At 45.1% G+C, this 16,643-nt stretch overlaps 1 protein-coding gene across 5 annotated transcripts in view; it reads left to right on the top strand.

The window, feature by feature from the left end:
* Positions 1-16,643, top strand: part of CLIP4 (CAP-Gly domain containing linker protein family member 4) — a 70,688-nt gene that overhangs the window by 43,115 nt on the left and 10,930 nt on the right. For all 5 annotated transcript variants that reach the window (XM_075267224.1, XM_075267226.1, XM_075267227.1 and 2 more), the window contains exons 6-13: positions 836-954; positions 3,700-3,936; positions 7,649-7,784; positions 8,002-8,145; positions 9,843-9,920; positions 11,259-11,396; positions 15,724-15,847; positions 16,010-16,074. In XM_075267224.1, coding sequence (XP_075123325.1) covers positions 836-954; positions 3,700-3,936; positions 7,649-7,784; positions 8,002-8,145; positions 9,843-9,920; positions 11,259-11,396; positions 15,724-15,847; positions 16,010-16,074 — 1,041 coding nt within the window. The remainder of the gene's footprint in view (positions 1-835; positions 955-3,699; positions 3,937-7,648; positions 7,785-8,001; positions 8,146-9,842; positions 9,921-11,258; positions 11,397-15,723; positions 15,848-16,009; positions 16,075-16,643) is intronic.

Genomic DNA, 16,643 nt, shown 5'->3' with positions numbered 1-16,643 from the left:
CCCGTCCCCTCTGCACCTGATCTCTCCCATCCCCTCTACTCTCTGTACATGACCTCCACAGTCTCCTCTACTCTCTGTACATGACCTCCCCTGTCCCCTCTGCACCTGACCTCCCCCATCCCCTCTATTCTCTGTACATGACCTCCCCTGTCCCCCCTACTCTCTGCACCTGACCTCTCCCATCCCCTCTACTGTCTGTACATGGCTTCTCCCATCCCCTCTACTCTCTGTACATGATCTCCCCCGTCCCCTCTGCACCCGATCTCTCCCATCCCCTCTACTCTCTGTACCTGACCTCTCCCATCCCCTCTACTCTCTGCACCTGACCTCCCCCGTCCGCTCTGCACATGGCTTCTCCCATCCCCTCTACGCTCTGTACATGACCTCCACCGTCCCCTCTACTCTCCCTACATGACCTCATCCCTCTCCTCTGCCTTCATTACCCAGCCCAGTTTGCCTCCGCTGTGTCTTCTGCTCTCTTTACCCCCCATCTTCACGCCATTATTGAAGTGGCGTGTGGTGACATTGGGCCGCGCGTCTCTGAGCTGTCTGCTGTCACTATAACACTCAGCGCTGTATCCTGCAGCTTCACATTCGGTATTGCCGGAGCTCATTGGTTTTCTGCGTGTGTTTGTTAAGCTCGGCGTGACCCATTTCCGAGGGTAAAGTTCTGCGTGGCGACCGCTGTGAAGCCTTTCTGCCTCCCTCTATGATGTACAATAAGGACCTAATGTTGTGTTTTTCCTGTGTGAAGAGATAAAAGTGACATTTCCTCGGCGGCGCGGCTCGCACTTCCACGTCCTGCTGCCCGCTGTGACTGATTTATTTCTTTCAGATGTCGATGCCACCTGTAGTGACTTTGATTTTGGAACTGCGCTGCACATCGCTGCTTCAAACCTGTGCTTGGGGGCTGTGAAAGCCCTGCTGGAAAACAGAGCGAATCCGGCCTTCAGGGTAAAGGAAGCAAAACTCAGAGCGAGCGGGTCTGTGCCAGCGGAATACCACACATAGTGCATTTTTGTACTTGTAGTTCTCAGTGCTGTTACAGTATGTCGTGACCCATCTGTGGGAATCCAGTCTTAGGGCCCATTACTGTTACCGACTAATCCTAACAGTGGTGGTAAATCCTCAGTATGGAGTATATATTACACAGTAATTGTATACAGCAGCTTACAGTGTTTTATACGACTCTTATATAGCATTCCATTGCTTTAAATGTTTTTTTTCCAGGCTCTGATCAATTTTTATTTTTAATTTTTAATTAATTTTTTATTTATTTACATTTTTTTTATTTATTTATTTATTTATTTTTATATTTCTGACCTGTCCATAGGATAGGTCATCAGTATGTAATCTGTACCAGAACCCGCACAGATCATTCTTTGGGTGACGGAAGCTGATAGTGGATGGGGAGTGTCTATCACTATGTAAGTATTAGGAGCCGGTGACCTGTCCACTGTATAGCGGTGGTTTCAGGGAACTGCAGCGCTACTCCTATTGCTTGAATGTGAACAATGCTGCACGCGTTCCCCGTCCACTAGTATCATCCAGTACCTGGAGGTGGCCAGACAACTGATCTGTGTGGGGTCCGGGTGTCCAGGATAGGTAATCAATAGGAAAAATTGATCTGAGTTCCAGGACTTTCATGCCTAGGATAGGTCATCCATATCTGATTGGTGGGGGTCCAACACCCAGGTGCCCTGCAGATTAGCTATTTGAAGAGGCCATAGTGTTTCAGTGAACACTGTAGCCTCATACAGCTTCTATACCATGTGACCAATGAACCAATACGATTGCCACTATATAGGCCTTAAAGGGATAGTCTAGTTACAGTAAAGTTTATTTTTTTAAAGTTTTTCGTGTATACTGTATCATTTCCTCATGGTTAAGATCTCTGCTTGCTGTCATTCAATAGGAACTTTCACTGCCTATTTCCAAGGGGTATAACTGTCCTGGTCATGTGATGGACGGACACGCAGTTGCATGGCCCGTTACAGTGTGTAGCCCTGATACCTGGACTGTAAGAAGCCGTGCAGCTCTGTAGAAATTTTCAGCTAACAATGAATACCTGTGAATAACAGTGGTCTCACAACAGACCTAAACTAATTCTGGGGTCCACCTTTGTATCCAGGATTTAAGGGGTTTTCCAGGCTTATCAATTGATGACATATTCTTCGATTAGGTCATCACTTGAAGTTTGTCAGGGTCAGTTGCCGATCAGCTGTTCAGGTGACCTCTGCATCCTCCTTTACAGAAAACCAAGCACAGCTTCATACATTGTTTAATGGCTGTGCTTGGTATTGCAGCTCAGTCTGTTTACTTGAATGGGACTGATCTGCGAACAGGCCGTGTGACCGATGAACATGGATTGTGTAGTCAAAGCGGTGCTTAGGGAATACTACAAACAGATGATCGGTGGGGGGGTCCCAGGTGTAGTAGGTTGAGGACCTATCCAAAGACTAGTTCATTAGTTGGTAAAGCCTGGAGAGTTCCTTTAAGTAGAGCACAGCAATGAAAGTGGCAGCTAAAGGGACCAGTGACCACCATGTCTTACAGTACAGAGCATGGATGCAAGGTGGTCAGCCGCCTAAAACCACAGCAAGGTTGTCAGGCCAGAATGGAACCCCCTGAAATAATGGGCAAGATAATGGACACTGGGGGTTTCAACATCCTCAGCATGTCCTGAAATCTGCAGATTTTTGGGGAAAACTGTATTGGGCTGCAGCAGGACAATTCCTTTAACACATAATCTCTAGTCATGAAGGGGTTACTTTCTGCAGCACTCCGTCCTGACACTCCGCGCAGTCTGCAGATCTTCTGTCTCACCTGAGGACCGGAAATTCTCTGCACAGGAAATAATGGTTTATGTGTCAGTGACTTCAGAATATCTTTTGTCAGGGGAACGTTCTTCACTAGAAAGCTCTTCATGACTGCGCTGTGCTCAGAGTAGAGGGTCTGCTGAAGTGTATCAGTGCAGGATCTTTCCTGTGCCAATGACATCTCAGTCATCAGTCTCATGGCAGCTCAGTCCCATTCAATTGAATAGGTCTGATTTGCAATACCAAGCACAGCCACTATACAATGGACAGCGCTGTGATTGGTATTCAGCAAAGAGGCTGCAGTGCTCACTTGAATACTGCAGCTATGTCACTCAGCTGATCTGCGGGGGTCTCAAGTGTCTGACCATTAGGAACCTGACTGATCCCTAGTCCTCTTCCTCCAGGTGCATAGTAGCCCCTCAATTCAAAGTCTCTGATACTTAAAGCTCCATAGACTTTGTCCTTAGGATTGGTCATCAGTATGTAATAAGTGGGGGTGCGGCACGCAGGACCCCCGCAGATCCACTGGCTGAGCACTGAATACCAAGCACGGCAATGTATATTGTATAGTGGCTGTGCTTGGTATTACACCTGAGCTCCATTCACTTGAATGGGACTGCGTTGCTGCAGTACCATGTGAGATGAACATTGTGCCATCGGCACAAGGAAGAGGCCGTAGCACTCGTGAGGTTCCAGGTGTTAACCCCATGACCGATCACAGATTATGGCTGTCCTAAGTGTAGGTCATCAACATATAAGTGGTGGAGCACCCCTTTAATTTCTGCATTGTCCTCCTAGATATATACCTGGTATATACCGATCCCTCTAGTATGGCCGTCACACTAACAAACCAGCCACTGAGCTCTGTGTTTCTCTGCAGGATGACAGAGGCCGTATCCCGGCAGATGTGGTTCCTGATCCTGTGGACATGCCCTTAGAGATGGCTGACGCTGCCGCCGTGGCAAAGGAGATCAAACAGATCCTGCTGGACGCCATGCCGTTGTTATGTGATCTCTCACAGATCTCCCTCCCCAACTATGACAACGTGCCGGGGAATGTGTCGCTCCAGTCGTCTGGTCTGAAGCTGGGAGACAGAGTGCTGATAGCCGGACAGAAGGTACAGCAGCATATAAAGTGACGGATGGCGGCTGCCACTGACTGACACAGCTGTCCCCGGTCAGAGAAGTTTAACCACTTTATGACCAGAACAAGAGTGTTGTCATGAAAACTTCTACTTTCTAGTTTTGTCTGTAGGTTCCTCTCTGTATTCATGACCTCTGCTTGCTGTCAGTGAATGGGAGGATTCTGCTTTACATCCACAGACCTATAGACAATGCAGACCTGTACTTCTCACAGCTGAGGGTTGAAACCGTTGTGATCGGAGATTGAGAGTAACCCTTTGTTCTCTGCAGGATTTCTGTATGTGCCAGGGTCTGTTTATTTGTACCCTTTATTTCTAGGTCAGTAGACTAAAGGGTAGAAGTGCTACTAGAATTGGGATTGTAAACTCTATTAGCACATTAAAACTTAACTTTTATTATAACATTTTAAAATCTGCACAAAATTCATTCAAACACTAACAGTGCTCATAGGGGAGAGGCTCCTGCTGCAGCCAGACACAGCATGATGAGTAGGGAGAAAATGGTGGATCTGAGAGAGACGGAAACAGTTTCTTTATATATTTTTTAGTCCTTAGAATAGTCCTACTGCTGCAGACATGGGGGATGCTTATGCTGCAGCGAGTTGCGGTTGTTTTACAGCCAGTCACAGCATGGAGATGAGGAGGAGGGAGGTCACGGCTGATCTGGGTCATATGCTTGTACATGATATCTTTATAGAATTCTCAGTCTTACGTGTAACAAATAGGATGAAAGGAAAGTTCTGCTGCAGACAAGGCTGAGGGGAGAGGCTCCTGCTGCAGCCAGTTGTCTTACAGCCAGTCACGGGATGATGAAGAGGGAGAACATGTTAGACCTGAGATATACAGATGATTCCTTAATATAGTTTTGAGTCCTTATTGTAATATTTGACAAAATAGGATGAAAGTAAGTGTTGTTGCTGCAGAACAGGCTGAGGGGAGAGGCTCCTGCTGCAGCCAGTTGTCTTACAGCCATTCACAGGATGGCGATGATGATGATGAGGGGAGGACATGCCAGATCTGAGACACACAGATAAATTCGTTATATATTTTTGAGTCGTTATTGTAATATTTGACAAAATCAGATGAAAGTAAGTGTTGTTGCTGCAGTATAGGCTGAGGGGAGAGGCTCCTGCCGCTGCCAGTTGTCTTACAGCTAGTCACAGGATGATGAAGAGGGAGGGCATGTCAGATCTGAGATATACAGATGATTCCTTTATATATTTTGAGTCCTTATTGTAATATTTGACAAAATCGGATGAAAGTAAGTGTTGTTGCTGCAGTATAGGCTGAGGGGAGAGGCTCCTGCTGCAGCCAGTTTTGTTACAGCTAGTCACGGGATGATGCAGAGGGAGGGCATGTCAGATCTGAGACATACAGATGATTCCTTTATATATTTTGAGTCCTTATTGTAATATTTGCCAAAATAGGATGAAAGTAAGTGTTGTTGCTGCAGAATAGGCTGAGGGGGAGAGGCTCCTGCTGCAGCCAGTTGTCTTACAGCCATTCACAGGACGGTGATGATCGGGAGGACATGGCAGATCTGGGACACACGGAGAGGAGATTTCTTTATATATTTCTCACCAAGTAGGATGACGGTAAAAGTAGGATCTGCCTGGCCGGGGGACGTGCGCCTGTATTCTGGGCTCCCACTTTTGCACCGTAGCGGCAGCAGGCAAGGGTGTGACGCGTTGCAGTATTTATGGCTCTCTGTATTTCTTCTGATTTCCCCGTGCATCCATTCCACTTTACGATTCACTTCTCGGTGAGTGATGTGTGTTCCCAATCTTGGAGCAATTAACATGTCACAATGTGAGGCTGAGATTATAGCCGGATATTTCTGGGCTTTATGATATGTAGCGGCACAGCAGACGATGCATAATTTGTAGATGCAATTAGAGCGGATGATGATTGAAACCAGATTAATTGGTCCAGTAAGCTCCGTGGTGCACCAGCATTGTTCTGTGTGGCAGGTGGCCACCAGGGGGCGCCCTTGTCTTTTTCATTTCTATAGCTCTTGTTTTTGCAGCTCTTGTTATCCCATTTTCTTTTTCCCTCTCCTGTCTCTGTTTTCTTTTTTTTTTTCGCTCCCGTGACGTTTTTATTCTCATGTCATTTCTTGTATTTCCTGTAAAATTATAATTCGTCGGTGTCTTATCTTAGAACTCTGCGTTATCTTGGGAGCTCCATTCTACTTGTCTATGAGATCCTCGTCAGCCGCTGAACCATTCTTAAAGGGAATAGCATCACCCCGTTGTTAATATATTCATTTCCAGGAAGAGTAACAGAGGAAATGCATAATGCAGAATTGTAGGGCTGTGGGCACTGTCAAAGGTTAATCCTGGCAGCCCCATAGAAGTGAATGGAGCGCTGGGCACACGTGTGCACTGGTGCTCCATTTACAAGGAAGCTTTAGAGGGACTTTTGGTCCCCCGTCGTCCTGATCACTGGGGCTCCAGTGGTCTGACCTCTTGTGATCGTCCATAATGGGACAACCCCTTTAAAGGGTTGTCTGGGATTATAAAATTAAACCCTGTGTCAACTAGCCCTTATACTTCTCAGACCTGAGGGTTTGTTACAGTTGCACCCAATGCCCTAAGTGCTAAATCAACATCTGCAACAAAATCTCAGCCCTGATTTGTTACATTGTGTCAGTGCAGATAAAGTGCATCAGCCTTAGGCTAGATTGCTAAACGAGTGGCGGACCCAAATGACGGAGAGCTGGCCTGCTAAAAAAGTGTTCACCTGCGGACCCCCTTAGACTATAAAGGGATCTGCTTGATGTCCGCCAGGTTTTTGCCTCTGTTATACTCAAATCAGGAGGGAGAGAAAGTTCTCGGGTGACTTGTGACGGTTTCTGCGGCAGAGTCTCCGGCACAGAGATGAACCCAGCTTCAGAACATTTTCCAGGTTGGATGCAATTGTTACAAACCCTCAGCGGTGAGAAGTCTTAGCTCAAGGTTTCTGGTCTCTGTATAAACTAGAATCTTCCTATTCACGGTCAGCAAGCAGAGACCTGAGGGAAGTGACTCGGAGCATAAGGCGATACTTTCAGTGCGGACGCCCCCTTTAATCGCTCCTGTCTGGCGCCCCGCGCTTCCGATCCGGTGTCTTGTACTTGGATGTTGCGGCTCCTGTTTGTTTCAGCTTTTATAATCCTCAACCCAATAATGCAACCAATTGGCAGCTCGGTCCCTCCGTATGTGCGTTGCCTGCCCGGCCCGTTCCCTCCATATGGCGGGGCGCGTTGCGGCGGCTTCCAGCTGTCCTTGTTTTCTGGGACAATGGGTTAAAGGGTGTAATTACCCGCTAGGGAACTCTGTTTACTTCACATAATGAGAGTCATTGAAAGGAGAACGGCTTGTGATTTTTATTTTTTTACGGCTTTTGCAGTTTTTTTGCATTTATTCCAAGCAGTGCTTTAATTCGGTTTTCTTAACCCTTTACATCCTGCTCTGTATTTTCTCATCTGTCACCTTCACTGTGATTAAAGCGGATCTGTCATCTTGATGTGAGTCACGCAGATTATAGCCACAAGACCATACTGGTAGCCATATAGACAATGGACGGAGCAGTGGTGTTCTGGCCTCGTACAGTAGGATCAGAGGATCCTCACATCCCAGGGGTCACGGGTTAGATAAGCTTCTTGAGTCTTTCCCAACTCTAAACAAGTGACTCTTTCTTTCCGTAGGTTGGTACTTTAAGGTACTGTGGACCCACTCAGTTTGCTACAGGCCAGTGGGCCGGGATAGAGATGGAAGAAGCGGACGGGAAGAACGATGGCAGCGTGGGAGGAGTCCAGTATTTTAAGTGTTCACCTAAACACGGTACGAGTGTGTCATGTAATATAATGTTATATCATTCCAGTAAGGCCATGGAGAAAGGGAGTAACTAGGCGTAATATATCACCATCATCATCATCATCATCATCATCATTATTATTATTTTTTTTATTTTATTTTATTTTTTTTAACTATTTACAAGTTTATTTTTGCACTTTCCCTTATAAGAAACGTTAGTGATTTACTAATCTTCTTCTATCAGGTATCTTTGCGCCCCTGTCCAAGATAAGACGCGCAAACGAACCAATGAAGACGTTTATCAGAAGCTCATCTAACAAGACGACGGCGAGTTCTATCAAATCTACTAAGATTGACCTGAGCCATGTGACATCAAAGATTAACACTGGTAAGAGCTAGTAAATGTACTGAGTTACATCCTGTATTATACTCCAGAGCTGCGCTCACTATTCTGCTGGTGCAGTCAATGTGTACATACATTACATTACTTATCCAGTACTGATCCCGAGTTACATCCTGTATTATACTCCAGAGCTGCGCTCACTATTCTGCTGGTACAGTCACTGTGTACATACATTACATTACTTATCCTGTACTGATCCTGAGTTACATCCTGTATTATACTCCAGAGCTGCGCTCACTATTCTGCTGGTGCAGTCAATGTGTACATACATTACATTACTTATCCTGTACTGATCCTGAGTTACATCCTGTATTATACTCCAGAGCTGCGCTCACTATTCTGCTGGTGCAGTCACTGTGTACATACATTACATTACTTATCCAGTACTGATCCTGAGTTACATCCTGTATTATACTCCAGAGCTGCGCTCACTATTCTGCTGGTACAGTCACTGTGTACATACATTACATTACTTATCCTGTACTGATCCTGAGTTACATCCTGTATTATACTCCAGAGCTGCGCTCACTATTCTGCTGGTACAGTCACTGTGTACATATATTACATTACTTATCCTGTACTGATCCTGAGCTACATCCTGTATTATACTCCAGAGCTGCGCTCACTATTCTGCTGGTACAGTCACTGTGTACATACATTACATTACTTATCCTGTACTGATCCTGAGTTACATCCTGTATTATACTCCAGAGCTGCGCTCACTATTCTGCTGGTGCAGTCACTGTGTACATACATTACATTACTTATCCTGTACTGATCCTGAGTTACATCCTGTATTATACTCCAGAGCTGCACTCACTATTCTGCTGGTGCAGTCACTGTGTACATACATTACATTACTTTACCTGTACTGATCCTGAGTTACATCCTGTATTATACTCCAGAGCTGCGCTCACTATTCTGCTGGTGCAGTCACTATATACATACATTACATTACTTTACCTGTACTGATCCTGAGTTACATCCTGTATTATACTCCAGAGCTGCGCTCACTATTCTGCTGGTACAGTCACTGTGTACATACATTACATTACTTATCCTGTATTATACTCCAGAGCTGTGCTCACTATTCTGCTGGTACAGTCACTGTGTACATACATTACATTACTTTACCTGTACTGATCCTGAGTTACATCCTTTATTATACTCCAGAGCTGCGCTCACTATTCTGCTGGTGCAGTCACTATATACATACATTACATTACTTTACCTGTACTGATCCTGAGTTACATCCTGTATTATACTCCAGAGCTGCGCTCACTATTCTGCTGGTACAGTCACTGTGTACATACATTACATTACTTATCCTGTATTATACTCCAGAGCTGCGCTCACTATTCTGCTGGTACAGTCACTGTGTACATACATTACATTACTTATCCTGTATTATACTCCAGAGCTGCGCTCATTATCTGTAGTATGCTTCAGTGCTTGACTCTCCCAGCATTCCCTGCTTGTTCAGTCTCTTCTCAGTGATTTGTATTCTGTTGTCTTTGTAGCAAGCCCTGTACAGTCACCTGATGTAGGGAGAAATGCTATAACCTTGCTGACTGTTTCCTATAGCTGATGTAATGGGTCTGGTAGTGTCTAGTACAGACATGTCAGTTTCACATCAGACAATAGCCCGATCTTGTAATCTCCTTCTTCTTGTCTCCTGACAGGGCGACCTCCTTTCAAGAAGAACTCAACATTTATCCAAAGCACCGATGAGACTTCACGTTCTGCTTCCTCCAAGAAAGGTGATGATACAAATACATGTTACAGAGCGTTGAGGACATGACAGGGGATTGGGTGTATTTCCATCATGGCAGTAGATGAAGCTCTGCCGCCTCCACCTATGACGTCTCCGCACCGTCTCTGTTCTTTGTTGCATCTGTTTGCATTATACGTTTATGTAATGGGTTTATAATATGAAATCCATGGTGGAACCTGCTCAGCTCTACCCTGAGGGGTGATATCTAGGGCATAGGGCTGCGTAGCCACTGACTGGTTCATGTCACCATGCTGACCCCTTCCTGCAACCCAAATGTTGCTCCCTGGTTGTGGACAGGACGATGGAGCAATGGAAGATGGCGCCTCGTCTGATGGATTGCATGTTACACCATGTGTAAGGGTGGGTGCGTGTGTGTCACTTACCTGGGGAGAAGATGGTACCCGGGGCATTATGGGAAAAGGCAGAGTCACGCTCTGGGTAATGTTCTGCTGCAAACCTTGTGCCCTGGCATCACGTGAAGGTTACTATGTCACATCCCACCTATCTAAACATTGTACCCCGTCACAATAGCGGTGCCCCCTCATGGCCTAATGCCCCTGCCACACTGGAACATGATGAAGAGATTAAGATGGTGACTCTAATCCAAATTCTTCAGATGTGAATCCGATGAATCCTATGGGATGTGCAGGTCTGATCCACGGACAGGACTTGGATCTGCGGCTAATGTGTCAGACACCACAGGGTACCTATAGACGAAGTCATGTGGCGTGCAGGCCTAGATGAGGCCCGGGATCGGAGGGGGGGGGTTACATAATAAGGACATGAGGGGGGCCCTGCTCAGGCTGTTCCAATATGTGCACTATATAATGACGCATTGTACGGTGTCTCAGCCCTCACATGTCGCCCTCGTGGTCTGGAGCTTTGTCTGTTTTGTCCCATATTTCAGCTTTCTGTGTCGGATCCAGCAGCTTGTCTTCATGCTCCTTCTCCTCCTCATCATCCTCCTCCTTCGTTGAGACCAAACCACCCCTCCCAAGTCATCACCGATCACTTCAGAGCTCTGCGGTCCAGCCCCGGTCCTCTCCATTAAGGACTGGTAATGCTACGAGTCCAGTCCCTCACTGTGGTCACCGGATTGTGTTGCGCTGAGGCTTCCTGTACCTGCACACAAATCCCTTTATTCACTATAATGCTTTGGGTTAGATATTGTAGAATTATATTGTATTCAGATTCCAAATCACTTTTTATGTCTCTACACAAAGTAAATCTCACACTTGTGCATTCCAGGCTCCGTCCCTTTCCCATCTCGCTTCCATGCGCGCCACTTCCTCTTGCAGTTTTCTTACATTGACTCTTTTCGCAGGTCATCACAACCCCGTGTCATTTTCGGCGGTAAGCCCGACCTCGGAGCAGACAGAATTCCAGCCTGGTGACCGGGTTCTTGTGGTCGGGCAGAGACTCGGCACTGTACGCTTTTTTGGCAAAACCAACTTTGCACCAGGTGAGTCACTGATTCAATCCACTGCAGTGGTCGTGGACCCCGCACTGATCAGCTGATTCAGTACAAGGTATAAGGCCAGTAGCAGCTCTGCTACTGTTGACGTGAATAGGAGTGGGGCTGCAGTTTCCCCGGCGCTACAGTATACAGAACTGGAAGCTGTATACAGTATACAGAGACTTACACTGTAGCAGTGGAGTCGGGGAACGGCAGCTGTTTCCATTCACTTCAATAGTAGCAGAGCTGCGTATATACTGTATACGCCTTCTAGCAGCCGAATTGAATTTTACGAGCTTGTTGTGGTCATCTGAATGCAACCTTAAAGGGAATGTCTCAACAGAAAAATCTATTTTATCAAACCAAGTTTTAATGTTAAAATTTTGTTTAGGATGAAAATTGCATGATAGTTTGTGTTTTTTGTTTTTTTAAATAAATATCATGCAATTTTCACTCTGACCACTAAGTTTAATAATAGAGTGATACTTGCCAATTCTGTATCTTTTTTCAATTTTTTTTTATATGTACAGTAGTTACTTCATTTACAGGATTTCAATAGAAGATAACACTTCTGTAGATTACACCACTGAACCATCATTACATCGTTCCTGACAATAGATGTCACAACTTATCTCCTCCACGTGTCTATAAAACTCTCCCATAGATCTCAGTGAGTCGGCTCCAGACTATTACTGCCTATGGCCATGACGGTGCTGTAAAGCAGATCACTAAATGCTGTTAACGGAACAGAGGAGAAGTTTAGGCTACTGTAGATGGCTGTGTGTATACTATATATAACCTCCTGTATTCAGCACATTTCAGCCTACGACTGCCCCAAGTACATTGCAGTGGAGTGGTTGTTAAGGGGTTAACTGCCTAAGAGCGAAGACTCATTAAACACTTCACCATTGAAAGCCGAAGCGCGGCTAAGAAAACTGCCGGTGTCAGTCATTTTATGGGATCGCAGTAAGTGAATTAGATATTGATTTTCTCACTCACCTGGGTGACACGCTGCACCCCCTCCCCCGAGGGATGAGATTGGACGTGGCCACTATCTGTCAGTGTACATGTATATCCCGTGTCCAGCAGTGTTATTACAGCATGTCCTGTATAACATAGTAACCTGGACAGGGGGCGCTAGTGAGCGTCTGAGCAGAACAGCAGCCGTGAAGATGTCGTCTTGTAAGAACTTCACAGACTATGTAGGATTATTAATATTTGTTAGTGGGAAACCAAAGCAGACCCCTAAATAAATCTATCTATCACATATCTATCTATCTATCTATCTATCTATCTATCTATCTATCTATCTATCTATCTATCTATCTATCTATCACATATCTATCTATCTATCTCCTATCTATCTATCTATCTATCTATCTATCTATTATCTATCTATCTCCTATCTATCTATCTATCTATCTATCTATCTATCTATCTATTATCTATCTATCTATCTCCTATCTATCTATCTATCTATCTATCTATCTATCTATCTATCTATTATCTATCTATCTATCTATCTATCTATCTATCTCCTATCTATCTATCTATCTATCTATCTATCTATCTATCTATCACATATCTATCTATCTATCTATCTATCTATCTATCTATCTATCTCCTATCTATCTATCTCCTATCTATCTATCTATCTATCTATCTATCTATCTCCTATCTATCTATCTATCTATCTATCTATCTATCTATCTATCTATCACATATCTATCTCTCTATCTATCTATCTATCTATCTATCTATCTATCTATCTCCTATCTATCTATCTATCTATCTATCTATCTATCACATATCTATCTATCTATCTATCTATCTATCTATCTATCTATCTATCTCCTATCTATCTATCTCCTATCTATCTATCTATCTATCTATCTATCTATCTATCTATCTATCTCCTATCTATCTATCTATCTATCTATCTATCTATCTATCTATCTATCACATATCTATCTCTCTATCTATCTATCTATCTATCTATCTATCTATCACATATCTATCTATCTATCTATCTATCTATCTATCTATCTATCTCCTATCTATCTATCTCCTATCTATCTATCTATCTATCTATCTATCTATCTCCTATCTATCTATCTATCTATCTATCTATCTATCTATCACATATCTATCTATCTATCTATCTATCTATCTATCTATCTATCTATCTCCTATCTCTCTATCTATCTATCTCTCTATCTATCTATCTCCTATCTATCTATCTATCTATCTATCTATCTATCTATCTATCTATCTATCTAATATATATATATATATATATCAGATCCAGGCCATAGATTAGAGCAGCCTCGGCTGGGCATGTACTTATATTAGTTGACCATCTCGTCTCTTCTGTCGGATATATCTATGGTGGCGTTGACCTTCGCTATGTGAAGTGTCTGCTCTTCTTTAACCTCTTCCTTGCCAGGCTATTACTTGCTATCTGCGCTATGTACATCTCATTGCCAGTGATCCTGTCAGTTGTGATGTGTTGGGCTCGGTGTTTATTTCCAGGATCTCCCGAGGTCGCGGCGCTCGCTGTGATCTTGTTAGTCAGGATGATGTAGTGCGGGTTCTACATGACCTAACGTGTTAAGCTTTTGATTTAATCAGGTAAAAGTGTTTTATTTTTATCCCGGCTTTTCTGCCAATTCCAAATGTCATCTGCTAGGTTGCGGCTATCGTGTTTCGGACAGGACAGCCCCTCCCTCAGTGCGCACCACGGGCGCAGCAGGAAGGCGTTTGTCAGATGCAGCAGAGCTGAGCGGTTGCTTATATGTAGTGGAAACTGCCCAGTGATGCTGGAAATCCTCTGCTGTATAGATATGGGGGGTGCGGAGGTCTGGTGTCCACGGGGGCCAGAAATGTGCGGGTTATTGTGTATTATAGGACAGGCATAAGAAGCGTAACACATGGATAATCTGTGTAGATATGTCTATAGCACCTATATACAGTGTCTGGCACAATATGGCTCCTGTAATCCAGCAGTATATCTTGTGTCCTTTACAATCACAGTGACGGCCTCAATAAATCCCTTACAGCGGCAGCCATAGATAATCTATTATCCCATACAGTGCCATCCTTGTATGTCTGGGTACCCCTGTGCCCCCCTACAGTGACTGCCACTATACATGTGTGTACATTGTCAGCCTTGATTTGTTCCGTCCCATACGATGCCAGCCTTTGTATGTCCGTTTCTACCTATGTCCCTTATTTTGGCCACCTCATTACATCTGTGTCCTGTACATTGGCAGCCAATTTTTATTTATTTTTTAGAAATGTAGATTATGAGCCCCATATAGGGATCACAATGTACGTTTTTTTTTTTCCTATCAGTATGTCTTTGTAGAATGGGAGAAAATCCACGCAAACACAGGGTGAACATACAAACTCTTTGCAGATGATGTTCCTGGTGGGATTCGAAACCAGGACTCCAGCGTTGCAAGGCTGCAGTGCTAACCACTGAGCCACCGTGTTGCCCATTGGCAGCCAATATTATCCCATACAGTGCCAGCCAGTGTACCTGTGTCCATTACTGAGACCCGCTCCGTACATCTGTGCCCTGTACATTGCCAGCCATGATTCATCTATGTACCATACAGTGCCAGCCTTTGTATATCTGGATGTACCCCCCACCACCACCACCTTCCCCCCCCTACAGCGACTATCATAATTAGTTTATGTCCCATACATCTACGATACGTATTATCCCATACAGTACTTGCATTTATATATGTCTAGTACTTGTCTCCCCTACAATACATCTGTCCCCCATACACCCCCAGCCATGATTTATCCATGGCCCACACAGTACCGTCCTTTGTATGTGCGGGTGCAGCTGTGTCCCCTATAGCAGCCTCCACAACACATCTGTCCCCCATACATCCCCAAGCATGATTGATCTCTATCCCATACAGTGCCGTCCTTTGTATGTTTGGGTGCAGCTGTGTCCCCTACAGCGACCGTCTCTGGCAATGTGTCCTCAGTCTCGTTCCCCGCTGTATTACTCGCCTCCCACTCATTCCCTTGGCGCTGCATTTGCCTCCCAGCTTGTACTATGGCTTGGCCGCAGATGCTGCCATGTAGCTTCCCCGTCCTCTGCCGCCATGTCTGCCAGGAGCGATCGGTAATGTACAGACTGTGCCTGGCCAAGAGCTCCGGACACAGAAGCTTCGGGGGTGTATCCGATCAGCTGTACAAAGTTGCCCAAACTTCAGCCGCCTCCTGAGAGACAGAATAATCACAGTAGGAATCGCCCTGAGACTAACACTTAACGCGTCTGACAACCCTGACACGTTCCGTTCTCTCTCTGCAGGTGACTGGTGCGGCATTGAGCTGGATAAACCTCACGGGAAAAACGACGGCTCCATCTCTGGAGTTCAGTATTTTACCTGCCCCCCTAAACATGGCGTGTTTGCACCTCCATCCAGAGTTCAGAGGTTAGTACAGGTCAGAGAAGTGGATAGGTCCTCAGTATGTGGTCCCCCCACACCCCACGGATCAACTGTACTTTCCTGTACCGATGACATCACATTCACTCACGTGACACACCAATACAGCAATGTTGCAACATCTCAATAAAGTTATATTTTTTTTCGTAGGGTTTCTGGGTCTTTGGATTCCTTGTCGGAGATTCCTGCAAGTAAACTGAATCATTCGTTCCCAGGTACGTTGGAAGTTCTCACCCCGTTTACATTCAGTCCTGGTCAGGGCTCGTTCACATCTGCGCCCGGGAGTCTGTTTTGCAGGTTTCCGTTTCCTGCACAAAACAGGGCAGGAGACGGAAAGCTGCAGGACTCTTCATACCCATTCATTTGAATGGTTTTGAAAGGTGTCCGGCCGTGAGCGTTTTATGCTCTCCGTCGCAAAACCGTTTTTTTTTTACACCGGACACAGTCGGACATGCAGTACTCTGTGTCCGATTTCGAAAAACGGTTTCGCCGTGGAGAGCATAAAACGCTCACCGGCGCTCGCGGCCAGACTCAGCATGACAGGAAGACGGAAACCTGAGAATGGAGATCGAATGCTATTGTGAACCCAGCGTCAGCGTCCTCACTGCGTATGCGCCAGTTTCCATCACCATGCACAGTACTTTTCAATAGAGGCAGGTGATGGATGGGTCAAAGCAGCGGCCTTGTTGGGACAGGAGTGACGCATAGCCAGCTATGTAGATCAATGCACTCAATATATTATACATGTAAGAATGGCTGACCCCTTTAAGAATTTCTTAGTTAA

Source organism: Leptodactylus fuscus, chromosome 3 (assembly GCF_031893055.1).
Source record: "Leptodactylus fuscus isolate aLepFus1 chromosome 3, aLepFus1.hap2, whole genome shotgun sequence".
Classification (NCBI taxonomy): domain Eukaryota; kingdom Metazoa; phylum Chordata; class Amphibia; order Anura; family Leptodactylidae; genus Leptodactylus; species Leptodactylus fuscus.
Note: the sequence above shows the minus strand (reverse complement) of the source record. Positions and strands in the feature narration are given on the sequence as shown.